The sequence below is a fragment of the Lepidochelys olivacea genome, assembly GCF_965140295.1.
Source record: "Lepidochelys olivacea isolate rLepOli2 genome assembly, chromosome: 16".
Classification (NCBI taxonomy): Eukaryota; Metazoa; Chordata; order Testudines; family Cheloniidae; genus Lepidochelys; species Lepidochelys olivacea.
Window position 1 is genome coordinate 24,672,399 of NC_140426.1, and position 27,504 is coordinate 24,699,902.

The window sequence follows — 27,504 nt, forward strand, 5'->3', positions numbered from 1 at the left end:
AGAGTCTGATAATCTGGAGGATGTTCAGGAAAGGTGACAAATTTATCAGCAGACTAGAGGGGGTGACATAGGCAGACCCTAAGCGACAGTAGTTGGGGCGAGGGCAGAGTAGCTGTCAGTCTCAGGGTGTAAAGGCCAGGGAGGGAGGGGCGTTACTGAGAGTGTGTGTGGAGGTACAGTAAGCGCAAAGGGATGAACTGGTAAGTGGGGCGGTACATTGGTTTCCATGAAATATTTGTTCCATTGAGATGGAAGTTCTGGAACAGTCTCCCCTGTCACGGGATGTTTTAAAACTAGACTGGCCAAAGCAGTAGCCACATGCTCCATTGGCCCCTAAAGGAGGGGGATGGATTAGACGTTGTTTCGTAGGCCTTGCCTCTCTCCTGCCTGTGGCTGTTTGCAAGCAGGGGTGATGACAATGATGGTGATCTGTTCTTTGTTGCTCTACTAAGAGCTGCCCTATGACTCCACAGCCAGCACATCTTTCTCTCTCTGCACATGTGCTGCTAGGTCTGCCAGGCACCAGCCACAGCCAGCCAAGATGTATCAAAATCTGAAGTGGCAACTACTTCTCCTTCACCCACTCCAAACGAAACAGACCAGGAATCAAAACATGTGTCCCGGGGGAGCGCTCAGCATTTAATTAGCCACAAACTTGGGGCTGCGCACTCACTGCGGGGATTAATTTGCCACCTGGTGTGGAGAGCTCACGCCACAGGTGTCATCTGGGAGTCTAGCAAATAGCACAAACAGGCTTTCCTGCTGCTGTCTTAATGTGGAGGTTCCCAACGCTGAGAAGAGAGAGCCAACTGGGGGTGAGTTCTGCATGGGGAAATGGAGCTGTCTCCCACTCAGAGAGAGCAGCCAGCCAGCTTCTCCACTCTCTGCTTCTCAGAGACCAGACCCCACTGCATCTTTGTCTGCTACCTACAATGCTGGTCTCTGCTGGCCACAGCCCTGGTAGTCACCATGCAGCCTTCTGCAAGCAGGCCTTGACTGGCTTGAGCACCCCTTGCAACCTGATATCCAGTCCTGGTGGGCAGCAGCCTGAACCCCATGCTGGGCCTAATAATAATTTCTCAATTTGTTCAACAGCCAGGCCTCTGGCCTTAATTGTGCCTCTGCTAATTAATGTGCCTCTGCCACTTCACCATAATCCTGACCAAAGACTCCCCGTCTTTTCCTGTCCGGGGCTTCTTCAAGGCAGGCGCTGTCCATCACACCCTGCTTTGTGCTGGCTCATTCCACTCAGTTCCTGCTGCAACTCCTCTGTTAAAATCCCTGCAGATGGATATTGATTTTCCACCCGCCACACACTCTCTCCCTCTTCCTCCTCAGCGGAAGTACCTGGACCCTGCATGGCACGGCTGTCGCTACGTGCCTAGATCAACACCCTCCCCCAAAGTCAAGTGGAGGAAGGGTGCTGACCTGTCTGTGTAGAAATGCTTCTGACACCAGTGGCCATCTCAGAAGCAGTTCTGAATCTTCCCACCAAGTTTTGCTGCAGGGCAGTGGTCCTTGTTAAAATGCAGCACTTGCCCACAGTTACAATGCAGAGCAGTCCCCCTATGAATTATCTCAGAGACCACTACCTGGTAATGGTGGATCAGTGCTGGCTTGATGGTGCCCACAGCACAGAACCAGTTTAGCTGAACAGACCCGAGCTTACCCGAGCCTCCAATCCCTGCCATCCTACTTTCCAGATCTGTAAGGTTTACACCCTTGGATCCGCATTGACGTGCAGTTTGGAAAGACATGGGTGATGTTAAATCTGAAGTATGACTGATGGATTGGCATCTCTTCGGCAACAGCTGAATGCTTTGTCTGAAGGGCCATAGGAGACCTATCCTGGGAGGACCTGAAAGGAGTAAACTAACACAGCTAGTTTGGGGGACACTAAATGTTTTGAGGTTTACTGCAAGACACTGCTGGGGACTATGTCACTGAACTGGCACAGGGATTCAAGAAACCCCATTTCTTTGCTGAGATCTATGTTACTGGTCCAGCTCTTCTGCTCCTAATGCAGCACCTCCATCTCCCCTCAGCTCTCACCCTCAGGCTACTGTTTAATTTTGTTGCCTTGTGCCTTCATCATGTACTTTAATGGCTTTTCTTTTTAAATGTCATTTATTTCCATTCACTTCCTTTGTGCTTGGATTCCTTCTTTTCCTTGTTGCCATCCTTGCTTACTGGACTCTGTGTAATGCATTTAGATCTGGATAATCCATACTTGTCTTATCCATGTGGCTGTCTCTGAAGATTAGCAGAAACCAATGTTATGGGCTTGATGAACAGTGGACGGGCATCTAATCAAAGAATGTTTTTTCTTCATCAGTCTGAAGACACTATGATGGCAGATCTGGTTGTAATCTTTGCTAACCGCTCCATGTTCTACTGGGATGTGGTTAGTATCTGTAGGATAAAGTGCAATGGCTTTTTACCCTACTGACTTCAGTGAGACTGTACAGTGTTGAATTTGGCCCAACACGTGCCTTTGGGGCATATATTTATTTCTTCTTTGGTGGTGAATTGAACTTCATGAGTGTTTATGACCAGGGTTGTTTTAGGAATTATTGGATTAACTCTTCCATTTTGTTTCCATTTACTTCCCTGCATAGTTGTGTATTGTGGTGCTTTGTGCACTAAGTGTCTGGTTTAAATGCACTGAATTCTTGTTGTGATTAATCTTTTTATTAATTTTCATAAAGAGACAATGAAAAGTACAAAAAGGTAAATGATTTACAGCTTGTGTATGTGCCAAATACTGCATGTTTCATGGGGTGTCCAATAGAAAATTGCAGTTGTGCAATTTTACAACCTATCAACGCTGCAAAATATCACATAGGGTGAGGGTTACAGTAATAAAATAGCAAACGTACATGAAGAGGGAGGGGTGGGAGGAGGGTAGAGGAGGAGGGATTAAGTGGAATAGAAATCTGGCATTCTCTGAGCAGTCTCTGTGGTTTTTATTCAAAATTTATTTAGAAATGGGATCCAAATACTTCGATTTCATTAACTGATCTCTACGGCAATAGGCTTGTCTTTCTTTGGTTGCTAATTCAGACGGGTCCATATATCACTGTTCTATTCTGTGCATAAACCTACTCTTCCATTTGTGTAAAATCACATACTTGGTGATCACTGTAGCCCCAAAATCCAGCTGCTCCTTGGTGGCCTGAGAGTGGTTTCACTGTATGGCAATGACCCAAGGTGCTGACTTCAGTGGGGGCTGATGTTGTGACCAATTTGCTGCTTTGGGACAGCAAACCCTAATCACATAAGAACAGTCATACTGGGTCAGACCAAAGGTCCATCTGTCTTCCGACAGTGGCCAATGCGAGGTGCTTCATGGGGAATGACCAGAACAGGTAACTGTCAAGTGATCCATCCCCTGTCACCAATTCCCAGCTTCTGGCAAACAGAGGTTAGGGTTACCATCCCTGCCCATCCTGGCTAATAGCCATTGATAGACCTATCCTCCATGAACTTCTCGAGATCTTTTTTGAACCCCATTATAGTCTTGGCCTTCACAACATCCTCTGGCAAAGAGTTCCACAGGTTGATTTTGCATTGTATGAAGAAATACTTCCTTTTGTTTGTTTTAAACCTTGTGCCTATTAATTTCATTTGGTGACCCCTAGTTCCTGTGTTATGAGGACTAAATAACACTTCCTTATTTATTGTCTCCACACCAATCATGATGTTACAGACCTCTATCATGTCCCCCCCCCCCCACTTAGTCATCTCTTTTCCAAGCTGAAAAGTCCCAGTCTTATTAATCTTATTAATCACCTACAATAAGATCCTGTTTCTTACTCTGTTTCTCAGGTGTGGAATGTACTGTCAATATCGATGAGTGCAAGGATGGCCCATGCGAGAATGGAGCTACCTGTAAGGATGCCATTGCTGACTTCTTCTGCTACTGTGCCGCTAGTCAGGATGGCATCATATGGGGAGGGAAGAACTGCTCTGTTGAGCTTACTGGGTGCCAGACGCATGCTTGCCAAAACGAGGCCTTGTGCATCCCAACATACCAAGCTGATACCCATGGACACCTTTGCCAGTGCCAGCCTGGTTTCTACGATGCCAAATGCTCAACACCAACCACATTTTCCTTTAGTTCCCGAGGGTATATCTTCATTGATATGCCCATGAATAATAATCGGAGCAGGACAGATGTGGCAGGGGACTACCTGGCCACAGTGTCTCTCCGGTTCCGAACCACCTTGCCTGATGCCATCCTCTTCTACCGAGGCAATGAAGCAGAGTATCTGTTCCTGGAGCTCTCTGATGGCATGCTGCATGTGGGGTTGAGGAGAGACGATACTGAATCCTCTTTGCTCTTGAAGGGGCTGAGGGTTGATGACGGCCAGTGGCACAAAGCTGAGGTTCTTCTGCAAGACTCTCTACAATTAAAGCTCTGGCATAAAGCTTGCGACGCAGGAGTCTGCCTGCAGGACTTTCCTACTACAGATGGTACCGCTTCTCTCTCACCTGCCTTCCTAAAAACTTACATCGGGGGAGTTGATGGAGACTCGACAGCTAACAATACGTGGAGCCGGGAGAGTTTCATCGGCTGCCTGGAGGACCTGCAGATTGATTATCAGGCTATTCTTCCCTGGGATATCCCCCACCATGAATCCTCCTCAGTGGAGCTGGGCTGCAACAGGACAGAATGGTGCCACTCCCAGCCCTGTTCTCAGAGAGGCCTGTGTGTAGACCTCTGGGCAACCTTTAGGTGTGACTGCTCTAGGCCTTATGAAGGCCAGACTTGTTCACATGGTAAGTGTCAAATGATGGCAGCTGCCAACTCCTCTGGTGATGAGCGATCTAGAGACCTCAAGTGACACTGGCCTTGGAAGCAACAGCAATTTCTGCTCGACCAGGGTCGGAACTGAAATTGAACCCTCTGTAAATAGACTTTCTATCAAATCCTCTTTATGTTGTGACTAAACAGAGCCGGCCCCTGCTAGAATGATTGTCAGTTACGTGGTGTAAATATCATTGCAGCCAGAGCCAGATGCCCTGACCACCTCTTTGCACCAGATCATAGCACATTGCAGAAGGGCAGTGAAGCCTTTTCACTAGGAAAAACTGTTACTTGCCCATCTCAAGTTCCGGGTGAAAAGGAACATGTATTTGTAGATAAAATGCTCAGTGCTAAAGGTAACTGTTTTGTTGGAAATCTGAGCTGAGATTATTCCTGATGCATTTTCACAGTCTTGCAGGGCTTGGATTAATACTGTTGTCAGTTTCTGGTTTCACTCCCATTCTCTAAATGTAGCAAGTACAAAAACTCCTGTAAAGTTGTGGGGGCTGGGAACTTTAAAAGCAGCTTTGTAGATTAAAATTTCCCAAATTAATGTGCTGTGTGTCAGGGGCCATGATACATGCTCTCTTCCTTGGTGTGCCATGTATGTATGAGTTACTGTCCCGAGGCAGGAGAGACACTCACCTGCTTTCTGTGAATATTTCATACCATAAGCTTTTGGCACTTGCCTTTCCCAGAGTCTCTAGGAACGGGGTCCAGTCCTGTGATACACAGTGGAAAGCAAGTTTGAAAGAGAAGTCATGCAAGGGTTGGAGCTCAAAACATCCCCAAGCCACCTGCATTGCCCTGCCTTACAGAACTGATGTGTCTTTCCTTTCCCTTCCAGAGTACCCAGCAGGAACGTTTGGCTTGGAGAATTCCTCCAGCTTTGCTTCCTTCACAATTGCTGATAATCTTGGTGCAAACTTCAATGTTTCCTTTTTTATCCGTACTCTGAAGCCAAGTGGCCTAGTGCTGCAAATCAGCAATGGGACTGACCCCTGCCTCACTGTGTACCTGAAGAATGGCCAGCTCCGGATAGCAACACCATATGCAAATGCTGTGACTTTCTCAGAAAACCTGGCTGATGGGAGAAGATATATGGTAACTCTCACCTTCCAAGGAGGAAGAGTTCATGTCAGCCATTCAGACAGAGATGTGGAGCTAGGGCAGCTGGCAGTGATGCCTCTTGTAGCTGGTTTTCAGATGTCTGTTGGTGGACTTCCTCACCAAGACCATTTGAGCACATGGGGAGGATATTTTAAAGGGTGTCTTCAAGATGTCCAGCTCAACAACCACCGAATGGAGTTCTTTCCTGCTCAGGCTGAGAACTACAGTCTGCCACAAAAGGTGTACGTGGTACAAACCACTAACCTCACACCGGGCTGCATCTCTGATGACACCTGCAAGGTAGGGACTCTCACTGCTTTCTGCATATGTGCATGGTTGTTTATTACAAGCAAGCCTCTGTGGCTATACAGCAGTTTGGCTGTTTCACTGGTGTGATTTCAGGAAAAACGCGAGTATTTAACTGTTGAAGGAGAAAGCGCAAAGCCCGCAAACATTCCACATCCAATCCATCTCCTTCACATACTTCTACCCACCACTCCCTCCAGAGCTGACATCCACACCCAATGCATACAACAGTCCAAAACCACCTCCATCCTGCAAACACACTGAGCAGTCCACCTCTTCTTTATCCCCATGCCCGATCTATGCACCCCAAACAACACAACTCTACCAACACACACCCTATCCTTTAACCTTCTCAACCCTCCACCCTCCAAATACGCTCTCACCTCTGGCCCACAGTGCTCCATCTCTTTAACAATAATTGAGTCTCTCAGTACCATTGGGGGGGTCAGGATGTGTCTGATGGGGGACTCTCTCTCCTTCCTGCTGTATGTGAAGGGTGCTAGGCTGTGCTCCCGCTGCTGCCTCTCCCAACTCTGCCTGCATTCACTGCACCTGTTGCAGGAAGCTATTGCCACCTCTTGCTGCTCTGCTTCTGCTGGTGGGAGTGTCACCCTGGAAACAGCTGCTTGTGTTGTTTTCAGGGACTTTTGCAACTTGCCTCCTATGTTTCTCACACTTCCTTCTGCACCTCACAGTTTTGTTTTCACCTGCACCTGTGAACTCCAGCGAAGTGATTTTAGTTGGTTATAATTAGCCACTCTTCACACAGCACTTTGGAAAGGGAATGCGCTATATAGGTGCTAAGGGTTATTATGATGATGTGCTGTGTTCAGATGCCAGTGAACATCAATGCTTCAATTAAAGGAGTTTTAATGGAACCTGCAGGGATTGGCACCTTCTCTATTTGCTTTAAATGACTTAGAATTGGCCTTTAGCTCGTGATGACTATTCTCAACTGCATGTAATTAATCAGCAATTACCTAGCACCATGAGGTTTCTTGATCCACCAATAGCCAGTGTTTCCTTGCAATCTTCATGCTATCAAAGGACTGGGCAGCAAAGGAGAGGCTGTGTCAGAAGAGAAGGCCCTAATTTCCTATGAGAGGTGTAGTATGGAACATGTCTTGCCTCTGTTTGTTTGTGATCTGTAACCATGAGTTCATCCAGGTCCTACTCCATGACGCTTTTCTCATCTCTGCGCCTTAGTGCATTTATTTCACAGGGTGACTTATTAAAACCAAGAACTGTGAGTTTTTGTAGGAGTTAGGCTATAGAGAGCTACACAGCTGTTTGCTTTGATTTGAACACACAAAGACCAAATTAAAAAAAGATGTTAATTCAAAGGTGGTAGGCTCTGGTAGGTAATCAACAGCGTAGCCCATAACAAAACAAGAACAGTAGATTAGAGCTGATTTTCCCCTGCCCGCCAATAACTAAACATAATCTCCTTGTATCAGATCCCACAGAGACCCAATGTCCCCCCAAAGCACAACATACTCCAAACACCTGCTCAAGTAGATGAAATTTGCAGCATCACCTGAAGGTCAGCAAATACAGACTGTTTTGCATCAAGGGAAGGAGTGAATTCTAAAGTTAGGAGGTCCCCACGGGGGCCAGCAGCTCTCTTATAAACTGAGGAAACTCATTTTTGAGTTATCACAGCTGCAGCAGGGTCTGGGGGGAGAGGAAAGATCCCAGCTAGGTGTTGGTTTCAGAGGATATTTCTGTTGTCTCCAGCTCATTGTTCTTATCAGCATTACTGCAATATCTCCCCTCCCCAATTCAAACACCATTAATGCAAGTCTTGAACGTCACATTTCCCTCCACCGAACTCCATTTCTTTTATCCAAAGATGAACCATCCTCTTCCTAAATATGTGCTCTCCTGTTTTTCAGTCTGGACCATGTCGCAATGGTGGCACATGCACTATCACCTGGAATGACTTCAGTTGCAGCTGTCCAGCAAATTTCACTGGGAAAACCTGTGAGGAGAGAGTCTGGTGTGCAAGTGACCCTTGTCCCACAGCCACTTCCTGCGTGGATGTTCCAGCAGGATATGTATGTAAGTGCTGCCCTCCTCATTATGTGCAGGAAAAGGCTTTATAGCTGGCTGTCTTCAATTAGTCAGTATTTCCAGTTATCACAGTTGCCATAACTGCCATAGGCACTTGGAAAACTAAAGGAATGCAGAGAGAGGAGCTCAGCTCAGCAAACTAAGAATGCAGCATGCCGTGTGCTGTCTCAGGTCTGTGCTCCAGACGGATTTGTCACCTAGAATGTAATAGTGAAGAAAGAGCGCTTAAGCATTTTCTTTTTGCTACTTTAACTTTCACCCTCTTAGGGAAGAGAGACAATTGTCCATTTCTGGCACTGATTACAATGATGCTAAGGTGCAATCAGTGTAAGGATCAGCCCTTTTCACTTAATGTTCTGCCAATTCCAGAACCTCAGGTTATTTCGTAGAGCAGGACTCTTACCCTTGTGTATGACAGCAGCTTCTGAGTCAGCTAGGAGATAACCACAGCAGCAAGACGGAGAAGGCCAGTTAGATCATCTTGGCCTCATGAGAGATTTCCTAGACAGGAAGCCAATCATAGCTAAGAGCTTTAATGTCACCAGCTGCTAAGGCTTTAAAATATAGGATGAGATGCAAACCCCACCTCTTCACAGAGCTTCCCAGGATACTAATGGAACAGAGTCTTCCAGGAGTTTGCCACGTGGCTCTTATCAAATGTGACACTTAATGTCCCTCAAATCCCTATGGCTGTCTATCTTCTAATTTCAGGTCTTCTAATTTCAGGTCTGGCTAATGCAACATTTCATGGCAATGCTGCCATTGAATTCACCACCAATGCTTCAGTCACCAGAGCTCTCAACAGCCTCCACCTAGACTTCAAAACCAGGGACGAAGATGCCATTTTGCTTTGGGCTACTGAAGAGGTGGACTCCCTGCAAATTGCCATTCAGAACTCCACTCTGCTTGTGGATATTAGAAGTGGGAACAGCATTGAGGGGGTCAGTTTCCTGAGTCAGACACCCGTTGCGGATGGCTCCTGGCACAGGGTCACTCTGTCTATGGAAGAGCCGTCTGCACTGTCTTCACGGTGGCTAGTTCATTTGGATGCTTCTGTGAACATGACTCTCCAGGGGAATGCTGGGAACCTGGACTTCTTAAAGAACAATGTGCTGGTTGTACTAGCTGAGAACTTCACAGGCTGCCTTGGCCATGTGAACATAGGGGGAGTATATCTGCCATTCACTGGCGCGCTCTCCTACCCTCAGACAGAGCAGTTTCGGCAGTCTAACAGGGGGCACGTCCAGCTGGGCTGCATTGGGGCTGATGTGTGTGCTTCAAGCCCTTGCCTCAATGCGGGCACTTGTGAGGATTTGTTTAACTCCTTCCGGTGTGCCTGCATTGCCGGATGGGAGGGGCCTCTGTGCGAGTCTAACATAGATGACTGCAAGTCCAGCCCGTGCATCCATGGGGACTGCGTGGACTCAGTGGCAGATTTTCAGTGTGACTGTTTCCGGGGATACATTGGGAAGAAGTGTAACATCAATGTGGACGATTGCATACGACACCAGTGCTTAAATGGAGGGACCTGTGTCGATGGGGTTTACAGCTACTCCTGCGAGTGCCCAGCTCAGTACTCAGGACCTCGCTGCGAGTAGGTACCCTTCTTGGTTTACTGGGGATAAAGTAGCATCCAGGTGTCTTGGATTTTACCTTATCAAGATGTTGAAAAAATATTCTGGTGCTGAAAGGTCAATGATGAGTGAGACGTACTGTCAGTCTGTGACCAGCAGGTGTCTAGAAGGCTTGGCATATTTTGCGTACTGTGGCCCTGATCCCGTAAGGTGCTTATTGCCATTTGGAAGGTGCTGGGCAACCTCCAATTCTGTTGAAGGCTGCTCAGCACCTTGGAACAAGAAGGGCCATTCTTCAATAGTGACATCTACACGATAAATTGCAGAACCACATGGTAAAGTGCATTTATTGTGCATGTCTTGCCACCTCACCTACATTCTATCCACAAATCCATCTCCTGCAGGACTTATTCAAGCATTCCAAACCTCTGAGCAGATTCAGACAGTTGCCTTTAAAGTAAACAAACAAGAACAGCCTGCTAGAGAGAGGTTTCCTTCCTTCCTCAAAAAATAACTCACCTTCTCAGCCCTCCAGTTCCACAATTCCGAGGCTCAGGACAGGAAGTATTCAATGATGCACCATGGACAGGTTCTAGAATCATAGAAATGTAGGAGTGGAATGGACCTTGAGAGGTCACCAAGTTCAGCCACCTGTGCGAGGCAGGACCAAGTAAATCTCGATGATCCCTGCTGGGTATTTGTTCAACCTGTTCTTAACAATCTCCCATGAAGGGAATTCCACAACCTCTCTTAGAGGCCTATACCAGAGCTTAACTACCCTTATAGATAGAAAGTTTTCCCTCATATCTAACCTAAATCTCCTTTGCTGCAGATTAAGCCCATCACCACTTGTCCTGCTTTCAGTGGTCGTGGACAACAGTTGGTCACTGTCCTGGTTATAACAGCTCTTAACACATTTGATGACTGTTATTGAGTCCACCCTCGGTATTCTTTTCTCAAGACTAAATGTGTCCAGTTTTTTTTAACCTTTCCTCTGGACTCTTCAATGTGTCTGCATCTTTCCTAAAGTGTGGTGCTCAGAACTGGATGCAGTACTCCAGATCTCACCGTAGCCGAATAGAGCTGGACAATTGTCTCCTCTTACAACACTCCTGTTAATACAGCCCAAACGATGTTAGCCTTTTTTGCAAGCTCCTCACATTGCTGACTCTTATTCAATTTGTGACTCAATATAGCACCCAGTAGATAGGGTGTGTGTGTGTGTGTGTATCTATCCCCCTGTATTGAACAGGATCCCATTCCTTGAAACACATAAGCCTCTCCAGTAATGACAATGAACTTCAGATCAATCCATTAGAAAGAACATGGGACTTACTTATGCATGGCTTTTGGTGACTGTAATGGAATTGTCCCTGAGGAGAGTGTGGTGGAGCATTGTTTTTCTGTATTTTGCTTTTTAATTGATGACTCAAGCATCTCAGGCATTTGAGGAACTCCCAGGGCCTTTGATTCATAATGTGAGCCTGCCATCTGAGCCTGTAGCATGAGTGGCAGCAGGGTTGAGAGCTGCACTTTTGGAGCAGATAGCAAATGTTGTTGTTAGTTTAGATAGACTCCAGCATTTTTTAGAAGTGAAAGAATGTTTCTAATGAACAAAAGAACTAGGAAACAATGTGTTATGTAGACAGGATACTAGAGCACTGAGACTTGATAAACAAATACACAATTGAACTTTATTGATCACATCTACACTAGGACTCCTAAAAATGTCACTCCATTACTATTGCAGCATCACTGGGAGTAGTACAGTGGGCATGCAAGTGAAGACAGTTTGCCAGCATTTTAACCACTCTGTCTTCCAGTCCTTCTGTGAAGAGGAGGGGTTGGTCAATGTGGTAGTGGTGCCCTGTATCCACTTGCGCTCCTAACATTGCCATGACGAGTACAGCTGCATCAGCGTTAGCAAGATTGGGAAGTTTTAGGGGGAAAATCCTAATGCTGACATAACCTAGGAGAATTTGCATAGCACTGCAAAAATCCTATTCTGGCATTCTCTGGGCTGAGTGTAAAACCATGGATGGGCTCTCAGAGGCTTGTCTTATCTGTGGTTGTTCCAAACTGCTGGTCAGGAATATCTCTTGCCTACTACTCCAGTGTGCTATTCCTCCTTTCCCTCGGTAATAGCTGACATTCCTGCTCCTATGAATAGGACAGTTTTAATGTGTGTGGTTGTGGTTTTGCCAGATGGCCGTTCCCACCTCAACAGTGCGGCAAAAACTTCACCTGTCTGAATGGAGGCAAATGTACCAGTGGGACATGGGGAGCCAACTGCACCTGCAAGCCGGGCTTCACCGGAAGGAAGTAAGAAGTGCCGTTCCCTGATGCTGCCTGCAATTGCAGATGATACTAGTGCCAAAGTATCACATTTCCCACAGTGGAGACTGTTGGAGCAGGCTGGCAAATACTTTTCATCGCAGTTATTTGTCCCCCCACACTATTGAAATGATTACGCCTAAATTTTCACCCAGCCATGCTGTGGAAGAGGCAGTCCTGAGGCATGGCAATGGTATTGAGCATCCTCCCAGAATGTGTGCTCTTCCTTCATTTTTGAAATGTCTGTGTTTTGCATGCCATAGTTAGAGCCAGCACATGTAGTGATAACAATGGTGATGTAAATTCAGGTGAATAGTGATACTGACTGCTGTGTTAGAGAGGGAAACCCAGCATGGGCCACCCAACTACAGGGAATTGCCTCAAACCCAAAGATCACCATTTCGCAACAGAAACTGCAAACATTTGTTTACATTTGTCCATCCTCTGCTCTTTCAAACGCTGACCTTGATGGCCACTCGCCTCGCTGGAGTTCAGTACCTAACCCAAAGAGCTCCGCTGGCTTTTTCTCAGCCGGAGATAGTGGAAGGAAATGAGTGTGAATGGGTGAATTTTTCAAACTATTGTGCCTTTTGGAAGTAATTACTGCAAGGTCCTAAAGGCCAGTGGTTCTCAACTAGGGGTACGTATACCCCAGGGGATACGCAGAGGTCTTCCACGGGATACATCAACTCATCTAGATATTTGCCTAGTTTTACAACAGGCTACATGAAAGGCACTAGTGAAGTCAGTACAAACTAAAATTTCATACAGACAATGACTTGTTTATACTGCTCTATGTACTATATCAGTGTTTCTCAACCAGGGGAAAGTGATTTATTTTTATAATTATAAGGTAAAAATGAGAAAATAAGCCATTTGTCAGTAACAGAGTGTCTGTGACACTTTTTCGTATTTTTATTTCTGAGTTTGTGAGCTAGTAGTTTTTAAGTGAGGTGAAACTTGGGGTACACAAGACGAATCAGACTCCTGAAAGGGGTACCAGTAGTCTGGAAAGATTGAGAACCACTGCAATAGAGGCTTTGACACCAAAGGACAATTCTGTAGGATCAAAGTGTGTCCTGGAGCACATTATTTTAGTTAATTCTAATACCTTTCCCCCTCCAGATGTCAAATTAACATCAATGAGTGTGATCCAAACCCGTGCCAGAATGGAGGGACATGCCAGGACTCTGTGAACAAGTACGAGTGTGTATGCAGTGCCAGCTACACCGGAGAGCGCTGTGATGTTGATGTAAGCGGGTCCTTTCCCCCTCTTGTTAGCGTCAGGTCTGCTCTCTCCTTCTATGCTAGCTGCTTAGGTTGTGAGGAGTGAGCAGGAGAGGCAGTTTGGCCAATACGAGGCAGGCTGAGCCTGCTGATTTTGGGGTATCAGTGGAATATCCTTCATTCCTTGACACATTTCATATTCCTACATGAATCTGGCTAAGGGAATTTCAACCAACACAGAGAGCAGGCTGGAGAGGAAAGTGCACTGTTTGGCAACACTGTAGCATGAATATTACACTTGGGGGGGAGGAGGGTTCTAGATTTCCAGTATTTTAAATAAATGTAGCAGATACTTTTCTGAGTGTGTACTGGCTTATCTGGACACTGTGGCTGTTGTCTGTTAGCTTCTCCTCAGGTTGCACCAATCTCTGGGCGACAACCAGAAACACTGCCATTGGGCCCAATGTGGGGAGGGAACAAGGAAACCAAATTACATCTAAAGTAAAATGGAGCTAGACAGTAGCCAAGCTGATTTGTGTAAATCCTCAAGTCTGTTGCCACTTTAACATATTGGATTCTTTGTCCTATTCCAAAATCCAATTCAGTTTGCTCCAGAGTAGGTGATAAGTAGGAAAAGACTTGAAATGGAAAATTACTGCCATCTCCATTGAAACCAACTAAATTCCAGGAAAGCCAAACATGTTGGATTCAAAGGAAAAACGAACTCCATTCTTTGATTTGGTATATTCTAGCTGGACCCTAGCGATTGAAAAGGGATTTTAGCAAAGCCATTCAGTAGTAGCTGGCTGCTTATTCAAAAGTTATCCCCATGCCCCATGGAAAAAGCATCTTAATCAGTTGGATTATAGGGTGTGACAGGTGCATCCAGTCCAAAGGACAAGGCATTGTTATCAGCTGAATGTCTCTGGTACGATTATCAGTGGTGCAATGATTGACAATAATGAAATGTTATCCATTTCAGTAGTAAGGGTACTTAAGTTGCCACCCTCCTGGAAAATTCTGTGCTAAAATAGAATACAGGGCAACTTCCTACATGGTATTCCTACCACCATCTCGTGCTCCCTCGCACTAAACTGTTTTCTGGAGACTGGAATTTCAGTTGGCATTTTAACATATGTGAATGGGATAAAAAGCAGCCACTTCCCCTCCTAAGCTCAGTTGCTAGGTTGAGCTGTATGTGCCGTCTGGAAGAAGGCATTAGATAAAATCAAAGGTACATGTGATTAAAAAAAATACCATGCTACCTACTGGAGCCAATCCTCTTCCTAAACCATTAGAGATTGTCCATCACACTATCCTCATTAAGCCTTGGGGTTTCTACCTAAGCAAGCAAAGGATGGGAGAGCAGGGCTAGAATCTTCCTTTAACAAGCTGCTAGGAAGGCAGACTCATGCTTTTTTGTGTTCTGAAGCCATTTGCATGGGTAGGTAGTTTGTCTGGTAACTTGGGAATGTACTAACCCACAATGCATGGAAAGCTGTCTAGTGAATACTGCATGTGCGCCAGGGCAGAGTTCACTGCTGTTGCTGTTCGTTATTTAGGGAAAATATAATGCCATGATGAAGCCACTTTTACCTTTCCAATTTGCATTCATAAACCCGCAGCAGATACCCCAAGACCTCCACTTCTGTCACAGGACACTTCTTGTGGATTTCCTGTATTACTTTTTGCTCTCATTTCCCTGTAATGATTTTCCTCTTCTACCCTGTGTTCAGTGTCTATGAACTCCTAGTATTTTTTTGGGGGTGGTAGGGGTGGGGTCTGGATAAGGGGACGGAAGTATGCTGTGCATTTCCTCCAAATGGTATGAGGTCTGTTCTCAAGCTAAAGCGCACACAACAGAAACCATCAGTAACATTACTACAGACCGGCCAGGAGACCTTTAAATGAGTAGGCTCCAGCACCAGGTCTGCATTCTTCAGCTGGAGGCGCATGTATGTAGGGCCAATGTGTGACTAATCTGCATGCTGTACTAAGTTAGGCATAACTTCAAATTACATAGGAGAATGCTGTAGGAAGTTGTTTATTTAAAGGGAAAACATCAACTGGAAATTTAGTCAATTAAAAACAGATTCAAAAGTACATCCAGGTCCCATACGTGCCCCCAAACCCTCCTGCCGCAAATTGTGGTTTTACAAATGTTTTATTGTCCCATGTTGCTGTGTGACAGAGCCACACAAAACACAGACACGGACTGTATCCAAGTACTGCCAATGCATTATGGAATTACAGATGCTACTTGTAACAATTACTAGGTAACATTTTTAGGCTAATTCTCCCTTTAAATACAAACTTTCTTTAATGAGGCAACTTTCAAGATCCTACACCGTGTTTGCACATTAGTCTCTCTCAGGGCACCTCTAATCCTAAAGGAGCCAAAGGAATGAACATATTAATGCATTAACTTCTTCCAGGAACCTCATCTTGCCTTTTAAATCTTTCATCCACTTACTGACCTAGCCCAACCCTGCTTAGCTTGTGAAAGCTGATGAGACCAGAGCATGAAGTGGGTGCTGCTGAATTCATACCTTTTGCTAGTCCCCCCTGCCAGGGTTAAAACATGAATCCAGCTGCCCCAGTTTTAGTGCCTGACTAGGTTTGTTCTGAGCTGGTATTTCTTAAAGCTGGAGCCTGTACTGTTTTTAATAAATAAAATTCCTATGTAATTGGCTGGACAATTGCATGTTAGTAACACACAAGCTTCAGGGTATCCAGTTGTAGGGATTTAGAGCCCAGAACTCACTACTGAACTATTTTAAAATGTCTTGTTCCTTATAAGCCTCCTCAGGTCCTCTAGTTAGTCAGATAGCTATGCTCGTTCTGTGCTGCTTTGGTACCACACAGCCTTTTCTCTGGCTGTCAGATGTATTAACTGCTAAGCCTGCAAACATCTGTTTTTAGTAAAGTTTATGTTAATCTGATGTCCCAAACACAGTTCTGCAAGTATGCTCTGAAACAAGGGCCTGTGCATTTAATCTTGCTGCAGATGAAGGTTTGATAGCCAAATAATTTCTTCAACCCCTTAGCAGAGACGACATTAAACAAACCATCCCTCGCTATGGTAGGGAGAGTTCTAGATTTACTGGGGGATTGCATTACCCTAGATTTTCTTGTCAGTTTTTGAAAACTTTTTCCAATTTTTGATACCTTGCTAGTAACGCCCACCAACTTGTTATATTTTAGTCTGACAAGTATGTTAATGAGTTTTCTTACAGTACAAGATTCCTAGTGCAGCCTCTGATTGCATAGGCCTCTGCATCTCAATGGATGGGTCCTGCTGTGAAAATCCACAAATAAGATAAAAGACCATGTTAGTGAAGAATACAGAGCATGTGCCCTTATTTGGACCATTCCACCCTTCCTAACACTGACTTCTGAAGGGCTGAGCAGACTGCATCTGCTGGTTTTTTTTTTTTTTTTTTTTAACAGTTTTGTTGCTGGGGTACAGGGCAGTTAGCTTCCCAGCATTAATGAGTTCCTGCTCTTCGCTTCCTTGGGATAATTCTGTCCTTGTGACCCTGCCTGAATTATCATAATGCTGTTAACGATCCCATTGGTGATGCATGCTTGATAACATTCTCTGTATTACATAGATTAAGTGTCACCCTTCCTGAAGACCGGAAATGCAGGACCAAAGTTCTTTAATGCACACAGGCTTGAGGGTTGGCCCTAATGTGAGTGGTTAAGGTAAAAAATACAGAGGTCAATGCTGGCTGTTTTTTGTTTAGACAAACATTACGCTATGTGAATTTTTATTTCAATTTAAATCTGGCTTGATGGAGAGATTTAAGCTTGAAGCTAACCCAGACTTTTCTCTCCGCAGCGGCCCTCCCAAGCTCTGTGCTTCTTACTTTCATTTGGGTTGCAGTTTTCGTCCTTTGTTGGCTAGTCTCAGTTTATGCTTTAGCCCAGTCTGGGCTCCTTGATCCCTCCCTTGACTCCTGGAGCACAAGTAAGCTACATGCGAGTCCTTGTAACTGCTGGGGTCTCATTGTTTCTCCATTAATTTCTTTTGCAGAAAGGGACTCCAGGTGCTTTCTTCCCATTCCCATTAATTGAAGTAGCTGCCCCTGTAGCCTGTGGCTGTTTGCTGCTACTTATTATTGGTCTCATATTCATGATTCTCACTGCACGGAAGAGGCGCCAATCGGAGGGAACCTACAGCCCAAGCCAGCAAGAGGTGGCAGGAGCTCGCTTGGAGATGGACAGTGTCCTAAAGGTGCCACCGGAAGAGCGTTTAATATAGGCAGCACCTTGGCAAGGAGATGCACCTGCAAGGTCTGTTTTGACCTTGAGATTTTTCCAGCACTTGTGGCAACAGACCCTCCTCTAGCTCAGTTCCTTCAAGGCATTGGTGGTGACCTGGACTTACACATACACAGCAGATTGTTTAAACAGGGGCAGTTCCAGCACATTACATGTTAATCAAGTCAACTACACACTGCTGGTCTCTGGCTCAAAATAAAACCCTTGACCTGCTTCCTTTCATGCCTCCACTAGACTCCTATTGAGACAGGAGCTCTCTGAGATGATGTAGGTGTTTGCACCTGCTAAGAGATGTCCCATGCCCCATTCCACCACTTGTACAGCAGTCACACTGTTAAAGACTGCTGCAAAAGGAAAAATTAATTAGACACGAAAACTGCTGCAGGTGGGGAAGCTTTTCCTTGAGTTGCAAAGCAAACTATCTACTTTAATGTTAAATACTGAGTCGAAATGTATAGAAGATATGATCGTTTTGTGTGTTAGTTTAACTCTCCAAAAATTCAAACGGACTTGCAGCCCTATTGGGCTGAGGGGTACGAGTGTTTCCAAAACTGTTTTCACAATGTAGTCTTTAACAGCAACAGCAGCTGTGAACTCTTGCCTCCTGATAGACACAACATTTGAAGGAACTGTCAGGAACTACTGAAGTCATTGTACAATCAACACATTTTATAAAGTAACCTCTGTTTGGGATAGAACGTTAGACATTCCCATGGGTACCGCCCAGGAAGTGTGTAATAATAACCTTGTTTCGGAGGGGGTGGACTGAGATACCTACAATGCTTGTGCTAGTTCAGTGCCTATTGCCAAATGTTTGTTCTTTGTTCTCTGAGACCGAGGGATGGGGACAGTATCACCTAACAGACAAATAGGCAAATACCAACTGCATTGCTTCCCCCTAAGTACATGGTTTTCACCTCTATGAACTAGAGGCTTTGAGCCGCAACCACTGCACCAAACAGTTTTCATCTCCACTAAGAATTGATGAAATGGCCTGGAAATTCTCATGCTAAAACGCAGTAAAAATTAGTAAAACTGCAATAAAAGGAAGTGGTGGTGGAGGGAGGGGCTAGACTGGGCTGGTGGTGGCTTTGATTGTTCATGAAATATACAACTTTTTCTACTCAAGCACTCTGTGAGTGAAGTCAGTAACGCTGTGTTCCACCACAGCAGCCAGCATGGGCGCATCTTAGCAACTCCTCGTTTGTGGGAGCAGTCGGGGCTGCAGGGGCTATCCTGCTCCTTGCACTTGTTGCAGCCTCTGCGATTGCCATGAAGAAAAGGAGAGCGACTCAGGGAACATATAGTCCCAGCCGCCAGGAGAAAGACGGGGCACGAGTCGAGCTGTGGAACGTGATCAAGCTGCCGCCAACAGAGAGGCTGATATGAGCACTAGGTATGATCAGGGGCTGCAGTTTTCAGCCATTACGGTTGCTAGAATGCCACAGTTCTGTCTGTATATGTTAAAGTCGGAGATGCTCTTTGTGGGGCAATGCCATTCACCACTTGGTTTCTCTACAGGATGGGGGCAGCTGCCCATTCACTGTTGACTGGCACTAATGAACCTTGTTTTGGGCTTTGTTATTGCAGCATAACCCTGGTGAAAACAGCTCAGCCAGAAAGGGTGGGGGAACAAAGGAAAGCTTTTAAGGGCAGTTACTGCTTGAGCTGTTTGTATACAAAAACGTTACACAGCCTACGCTGATTAGGAAAAGAGAGGGGGCAGAGCCCACCTGTACAATATCCCTCATCCTTCCTCTCCCTTTGGTTCAAGTCAGCAGTACTTCTCACTGCCATGAAATCAGCACAAACATTATGTTGCCCATTAGTAGTTGGCAAACAGCAGAAAGAAGACAGTTCAGGGAGGCCTAGTTAACAGAGTAAGCATTTAATTTCTTCACTTAATGCAGAGTGCAACTCCAAGAAATCCACCAGTTCAGGGGGAAGGAATCCCCTCTCCCTACCCTGCAAGGACAGGGCGATTGACCACTTGTGGAAGACACTTTCCATAGCTCCATCCTTCCAGGGACTAGATTAGAATCACCACTTACATTGAAGGAAAATTAAAATGTGTGTGTTTGTTAGACACCTGATTGTTTTACGACTAAACTGCTGGAATATTTTAAGTGCCTTGTTGAGAATGAATCACCAGTTACAGTATTAACTTTTTCAAACAGAATGTTTAGTTAGAGAAAAACTGATCACTTATTTGATCAGAATTTACAGTGAGGAGGGTCTTAGTGGCCCGGATACTGGGTTTTTAAAATTGTTTCATAGGTGTAGCATCTGCCACCTACACACAATCAGCTGGAGTAAAACTCCTGAAGTCCTGAGTAAGAAATATGGATTGGATTTAGTTTGTAGAAGTGCAGAGAGCAGCCCCACTAAGATTTCAGGGAGTTGTGTACTCGGGTGAAATTCACTGGTGTGCAGAGGGCCAGCACTTAACATAGCACAATGGGGTTTGCGGCTGGCCCTTTACACAGGGGTGAATTTCACCCCTTGTAAGAAATGTGTTGAACTACGCATTAAATATATAATTAAGTGTTCTACTGTTTTGTAAAATATTACACTGATTTTTCTCATCCTAATTTCCCTGAGAAGGACATACTATTTCCTGTGTGTCTCCATTCCACCTTTTTATAGCTGCCGCATGCAGTATTCCCTGACCACCACAGTGTGTCAGACACTATGCAAACACCTGCTACAGCACATGCCAACTGAGGTCTAAAATCATTAGCTTATCATCATAATTATTACAAAGACCAGTGAGAAATATTTTACAAAACAGTGTCTGCTCATATCTACAGAGTACTCCTTAATAAGCAGAGGTGTGAATCCACACACACACACACACATCACAGCAGATTGCCTTTGGAAGGAAATCCTCTATACCATTCTGGTATTTGAAAGTATTATTCTATTTACAGTTGCTGTAAATAGTTCTGAAATTCTAATACAGGGAACAGGTCTAAAACTAGAGATTCAGCCAGTCCTCTTCAGGGCAAGTCCCTTTTGTGCAAATAAATGTTTGAATGAAGACCATTTATTTTGAAAACAACTTTCACTTGTAATGTGACATTTATCTGAATTTTTGCACATAGGATTATGATACAAAGTTGCCATTCCTCTAAGATTGACAGAGGAGAAGCAAGGGGTGACCATTCAAGGGTAGGGAGTTGTTAATATCTTTGCGGAAGAGATGATCTAAATCAGGGGTTCTCAAACTGGGAGTTGGTACCCCTAAGGGGCTCGTGAGCTGTCAGCCTCCACCCCAAACCCCGCTTTGCACATCCAGCATTTATAATAGTGTTAAATATATAAAAAGTGTTTTTAATTTATAAGGGGGGGGATTGCACTCAGAGGCTTGCTATTTGAAAGGGGTCACTAGTACAAAAGTTTGAGAACCACTGATCTACATTTCAGTACATGTAGACTGCCACAGATTTATTATTTAGTATTAATGCTGATGTAATTTACCTTTAAACCCAGTGATCTGTTCTACCTGTTAGTTCTCCAATTGTTTTCTACTGAGGTTTAACTCAACACTGCTGCTTCCAGATCCTCTAGCAATAGGACACTGTCTGTGCTATCAACCCAGCTGCTGCAGGGAGACTGGATGAACTGCAGATTCTGAAACAGCGTTTGTGGCCAGCAGCATTTGAGCAATTGTGGGGGAAACAGGTCCTACAAGACAGGCACTACACAGCTGAGCTGGTTGCTGGGACTCTTTGGGAAAGGGGATGAATCCACCTCCCACTGTTCCTGCCTCAAGGCTGGATTAGCTTGCCATGTCCAGGAGACCCTTCTCACCAGAAGACAATGATGGTGGGCCTCTCTCCCTGGAAGTATAACCTTGATGAACTATGGCCAAAGCATTCCAGGGAGTGAGGTGGGACTGTGCCCTAGCCTTACCTCAGGAGGCTTTAGATAAAACCTTCATTTAGGTCCCAGGTGAAATGAGTTTGAGTTATCCCATGAAAGCACATCATAAATCCACAGCAGGTATATTTACGATTCTTGAATCCCCAGAAACCCAGACTAGAATAGGAAGAGGTTGCTGCACATCTGCATGCAGGTGCAGTGGGAAACTTGTACCTTTCTTCTTCAGTTGCACTTTGTAGTTTAAAAACATACGTTGTATAAATTCAAAAAACAAATGCAGCAACAAGCCCTAAAACCACTGCTATTCTGAGATAAGAAATGGATTCGTGTTACACAAAATGACTATTACAAAGCTACTGAACTATCCCTAAAGGTGATAAGAATCTATGAAACAAATAGTAGGGTAAGACAGGAGACCTAAAAACCAGCCTGAAGGTAAACTGAAAGCAAGAGGTGCATCTACATCCCTCTTCTCCTCTTAGGTAATCCCAGTTTCTTTACAAGGTTATCAAAGCAGGTGTACTAGCCTGACTTCAAGTATTCCAAAACCACAACTAGTGAAAGGATACAAGACCATGACAAAGTATTTTTAACATTTCTGCTATTTAATTTATGGAGCATTTTTTCCACTGTGAATTTAATTTTCTTTTGATATTTAATTTTTGAATATATTTTTTCACAAACCAATTTGCTACAGATGATGTTCCTCAAAGACAGTTGATTTTTTTTGTAAATGTAAATTGCATAGATGTGTAAAGATTAGACTGTCTCTCAGATAAATTTATTTACAATAAAAGCTGGTTAAAAAATGCATCTGAGCCTTGTCTCTGGTAGTATCTTTAGCTGATAATGAACACAACTGGGGCTTGTAGGCATTACAATCATGCAAATAATAGAACATCAGCACAAACTTGGCTCATAGACTATATGGTAACTTACTTACAAGCTTAGATGTATCGTAATACAAGCTTTCAGTGGATGAAATGAGGGCAAACCGCATCACTGCTGGCTGAGGGACTTGCTCACCATTAATTAATTTTAATCCCTCTAGAAGAGGGAGCGGAGAGGACACAGCCAGCCATGAAATCAGGAGAAAAGGTGAAATCTCCTACCAGCCTTTGAGGTCTTAATCAGGACAGATTTTAGTGACAGTCTCTCATGGAGTAGAAATGAGGGACACTATGTGGCAGAGGTGGGTGGCTTTGGGGGCGGAGTACAGAGGATGGCAGCTATAGGGGAGTATGCATGAAAGGATGGTTCTGCCCTGCCACCACTAGAATGTGTGGTTTTAGGGAGGCTGAGTGGTTAGACCCAGGAGCCTTCACTTCAAAGACCAATGGCCTGATTTTCAGAGAGAGCTGATCTCCACCTTTACTGTGCCTCTGTGAAATCTATATAAAAACATTATAAATACTTTCTGGCACACAGTTAACTCAACACAGTGGCTGTATCCCCTTGTACTGCTATCCCTTTCTCTGAGGGAGGTTAGTCTCCATGGAAGGTTGCCTTCTAACAGCTGGACTCATGTTGTCTGGGGACATCAATTAAACTAGAGACCAGGCTTGTGACTGGGAGTGACACTGTCAATTGTGCCACCTAAGCAGAAGCTCATGTTTCCACCTATATGGCTGTCAGCAGTGCCACCCGAGCAGAAGTTTAGCTGTGCCCCAGACAGCATAATCCCGTCCAAGCTTGTGATCTCCATTGGCCACTGTGAGTGTGGGGTGATACTCCTGCCATAGCTGCAGGATGAGCTGTGAAGCTTTTCCCCAGATGAGAATATTGAACCTGCAATACGGAAGGAGCTCAGCTCCAACCCAGCTAAACCTCACTTTCCTGGGAGAGTGTAAAGCCACAGAGTACAGAAGCAGCAGTAGCAGAGATTAGAATTCATAAGTACAATAGTTGGATGTGGATTTAAGAATGACTGTGCTTAGTACAGGGAGTGCTAAACAATGTAAATACGTAACAAAAGAAAAACTGCTAACCTATAGAGCAGTGCCAGCACAGATGAATCTGAGATCTTCCACCAAATAAATAAGGAAAACACATCAGTTAGTAGTGGAGGGGTTTGGGCAGATTAGGCCACAGTGACATGCTTGGTGGATATGCCCAACAGGCTGGAGTGAAGGAACACAGTCACCTAGATATCAAAGTATTTGGTGCATTAAAATTAAGAATTTCATGGAACACAGTCTTTTAGTCAGAGTGCCTGATACCTTTCTAAAACAGAAGTGAGACAAGGCCGGGTATGGATTTGACTTTCAGAAGATTGGAAAGATCTAACTTATATGATCCAAAGAAATCACACTTGGGGAATGCACTTATTTAGCTGCCAATCATATAGGTGCAAAATGCTGGAAAACTTCTTTAAATTATTGGAGTAAATTCACATGCCACACTCAATGGAACAGATGGCATATTCCAAGAAACCTAGGCCTATTCTCTAATTCTGTGCTGCCGTATGGAATAGAAGATACTCTAAGGTGGAAAAGAAAACTTACACGGTAAGAGAAAAATCTCCAAAGCTGGTTTACAAGGGCTGAACTCAATGTAATCAATTAATTGTTCAAACATGCAATCTGACTGGAGCTTTTTTATAACATTACATCCATCATACCAAAATACAGAAACAACATTCACTTGACCTCTGCTTAATGGCAGTAAAACATCCACATCCCTGGTACTCCTGTGCCCTGTAAGATACCAGCTACATCAAAGCACATCATACACCCAAGAGAGTCGAGCTTTGGCAGGAGTGCTGTGTATACTGAGCATATTTTCATATCTAGCTATTTACACAGGGATTTGCAAGACACTAACGTTCTCTTGAAAAATATCCAGATATGTTCACTGTCCAACAGACACACAGATTCATACAACAGTTTCCACATTCAGAGGTGGTGTTGCAGCTTCTACCCCTGTGAGAGATTGTGGGGCCACATTTTCTATTCCAGACTGAACAGACTCTTATACCTACATTCACAGCTCATAAAGCTTTTGTCTTATTGCAGAATGATGTGAGTGGAGAGGCATTAACAACATGATTGTTTTCCCCATTATCTTAAAATCACAACTATGATAGAAGTGTCATCCTACTACTTAACGTCTCACATGCCACAACATCTATTGGGGATTAACTCCACCCTTCTCCCCAATAGTAACCACACTGACAGCCCACGCTGAGACGTGGCCTATATTGCACATCCTGCTCTTATTCTCAGAACGAAATAATACTTAGTTCTTATATAATGGTTTTCATCAACAGATCTCAACGCGCTTCACGATCTTTTAATGTAGTAAAGTCTGATATGAAGGAATAAACAGCTCATTAGTCAAACGCTGAATGAGGGCCCAATCTGCTAAGGGCTGAACATCCTCAACTTTAAAGGACTTCCACTGGAGTTGAAGGCATTCACCACAGAACAGGATCAGGTTGCCATGCCTCATTGATTCAAAATGCCTTTGGACAAAGTGCCTGAGACTTAAAGTTTGATCAGTGGTCTACAAAATAGCTAGCTATTCCATTCATTTTGCTTTTCTTCTATTTCAGGAGTTATGCTAATGATTAACAAGTAAAAATCACACCCTCTGATCACTGCACTTAAATATTTCCTCTATTAGTTGGAATTAATAACTGTATACAGCTCAGTAAACAAACTTTACCTGTTCTTCAAAAGGTGAACACTTTCTGATCACACCTACTGTAACAGATTCAGTCCTAGTTGATGGCAGTACCCTTACCCACAGATTGAACTGCATTTCTGCTTTCATGGCGTATAGTGACTTCTAGGATGAAGGGAAAACACACTGGGCATAACCTGAAAAGGTACGGTTGTAAAATAAATTGTTCATTGCACAGGAAGAACAGGCACAAAGGACACAGATCACACGCGAAACTTGCCCTGGATAATATAGTGTAAGCAATGTAAGAAGCTTCAGCTGACAAAGTGGGGGTGATCGCAATCAAAGCTTATGGTGTAGAAGTCATAGGGACCCCAGAACAGACTGTGGAGACTATAAATGACTCCAAGTAGATTTATTTTTATTCTCCACTCTAGTCAATCTATTCCCCTGGCACAGGAGAAACCACTTTGGTTATAGGTGCTGATGTGAGGAGTCTACAGGGCATCAGAACTTTAGTCTGTTTAAAATTTTTATTCAGAGCTGTCATAGCCATGTTGGTCCCAGGATATGAGCGAGACAAGGTGGGAGGGGTAATACCTTCTGTTGGACCATCTTTTGTTGGTGAGAGAAACTGAAGATAAGACCCGAAGATCTCTGTGGAGCTTGAAAGCTGCTCTCACTGACAGAAGCTGGTCCAGTAAAAGATACTACCTCACCTACTTTGTGTCTCAGCTTTTTTATGGAGTTGAATGTGCCTAGGCCCCAATTCAGGAATGCATTTAGGCACCACGTGCTTGAGTGCTTTCATGAAGAGTGATGTTTTCCTGAAGTGGGACTACACTGCATATATCCCAATAGCACTTGCTTAGCTGAAGGAACAACAGTACTGCATACACTTCACTTCAGTCAAGCTGTCACCAGACCTGACTGATAGTTTCATCTGTTTAAAGGGGTGTGCATTTCCCTTGAAAGAAAAGCTGCACTCACTTGTGCTAATGGATTTTTACCCCCTTCTATTTGGAAAACAAATTGGGCAGATACTTCTTCTCTGGTTTGAATTTTTACCCTTAAATTCTAGACCAAGCTTGGAAATCCCATTTCATGCCAGGAAAATGCTGGGTGTGTGCAGGGCCACTACAGTTCTGGGAGGTAATTAACATCGGTAACATCTGTATAACATTAGCACAAGGAGGCCAAAATTCTCATCTGCCTACTACTACAAGTTCTGATATTATTTTTCAGTGTAACAGATTTATTTGGGCCTAAGCTTTCCTGGGTAAAAAAAACCCACTTCTTCAGATGCATGGAGTGAAAATTCTGTAATTTTCACTCCATGCATCTGAAGAAGTGGGTTTTTTACCCAGGAAAGCTTAGGCCCAAATAAATCGGTTAGTCTTTAAGGTGCCACCGAGCTCCTCATTGTTTTTGTGGATACAGACTAACACGGCTACCTCCCTGATGCTGAAAAGTAATAAGAGGTCATGTGACCCAAAAGGAGCCGCTGCTAAGGATAACTGAACAGCTGAGCTTTCAAAAGGGCATGGCTGGGTGGAAATACATTTAAAACAATATATACAAGACAGCAGAAGAGCTGGTGCATGCTGAATACAATAGTTTGGAGAGTGTAAAGGGCAATTCCCACCATCTAGAAAACAAGAATTCTGTTTTGCAAAACTGTTCAACGTTTCAACATTTGTTTTCATTCTGATACGGAATGAGAACTTCTACATTTTTTTCATGAAAGAAAAAAAAAGACACACGCAGCCCACCATGCCAGAACAGAATAGCCAAAGGCCCAGTTGGTGCTGAATCAGAGAGAGCAGGGAATTGGACTTGGGTCTCCCACATCCCAGGTGAGTGCCCAGTGGGTGTCTCACACTCACTCTCAGACCTGAGAAATCTTCCCAACAAAGTTCAGTCAAAAATGAGGTTTCCATGAAAAGTTTTGGTTTTGATAAATGGACATTTTACTTATGAAAAATATTAGCTGAAGAACTACCAACCAACTCTAATGGTTATGTCCCATAAAATGTCTGACATTTCTGTGAAGATTAATTCAAAGTAATAAACGCACACTTTATATAGGCTTCTCAAGGACAGACACACACAGAAATTAAATAATTTTTTTTAACCTAAATTATCCAGTCCTAGACCCTAAAATGCTTCTAACTTGATCAGTGGGACAAGTCAGAACAGCAGTTTTGATTACCTGTAGGAGCATTGCTGAACTCTGGCCCATTCACTTAGCGACATTTAAAATGAGAGGGAAAA

The 27,504-nt window shown here is 44.3% G+C and overlaps 2 protein-coding genes across 6 annotated transcripts in view; one reads left to right on the forward strand and one right to left on the reverse strand.

The window, feature by feature from the left end:
- CRB2 (crumbs cell polarity complex component 2) overlaps positions 1–23,883 on the forward strand; it is a 58,848-nt gene extending 34,965 nt beyond the window's left edge. For 4 of the 5 annotated variants that reach the window (XM_084650275.1, XM_084650278.1, XM_084650279.1 and 1 more), the window contains 7 exons: positions 3,829–4,782; positions 5,658–6,220; positions 8,122–8,287; positions 9,026–9,893; positions 12,079–12,195; positions 13,333–13,459; positions 17,474–18,849. In XM_084650275.1, coding sequence (XP_084506401.1) covers positions 3,829–4,782; positions 5,658–6,220; positions 8,122–8,287; positions 9,026–9,893; positions 12,079–12,195; positions 13,333–13,459; positions 17,474–17,701 — 3,023 coding nt within the window. In that variant the 3' untranslated portion in view covers positions 17,702–18,849. Of the gene's footprint in view, positions 1–3,828; positions 4,783–5,657; positions 6,221–8,121; positions 8,288–9,025; positions 9,894–12,078; positions 12,196–13,332; positions 13,460–17,473; positions 18,850–18,891 lie in introns of those variants that run through there. The other variant, XM_084650277.1, reaches the window with a different exon arrangement.
- DENND1A (DENN domain containing 1A) overlaps positions 1–27,504 on the reverse strand; it is a 421,747-nt gene that overhangs the window by 29,366 nt on the left and 364,877 nt on the right. The window lies entirely within an intron of this gene.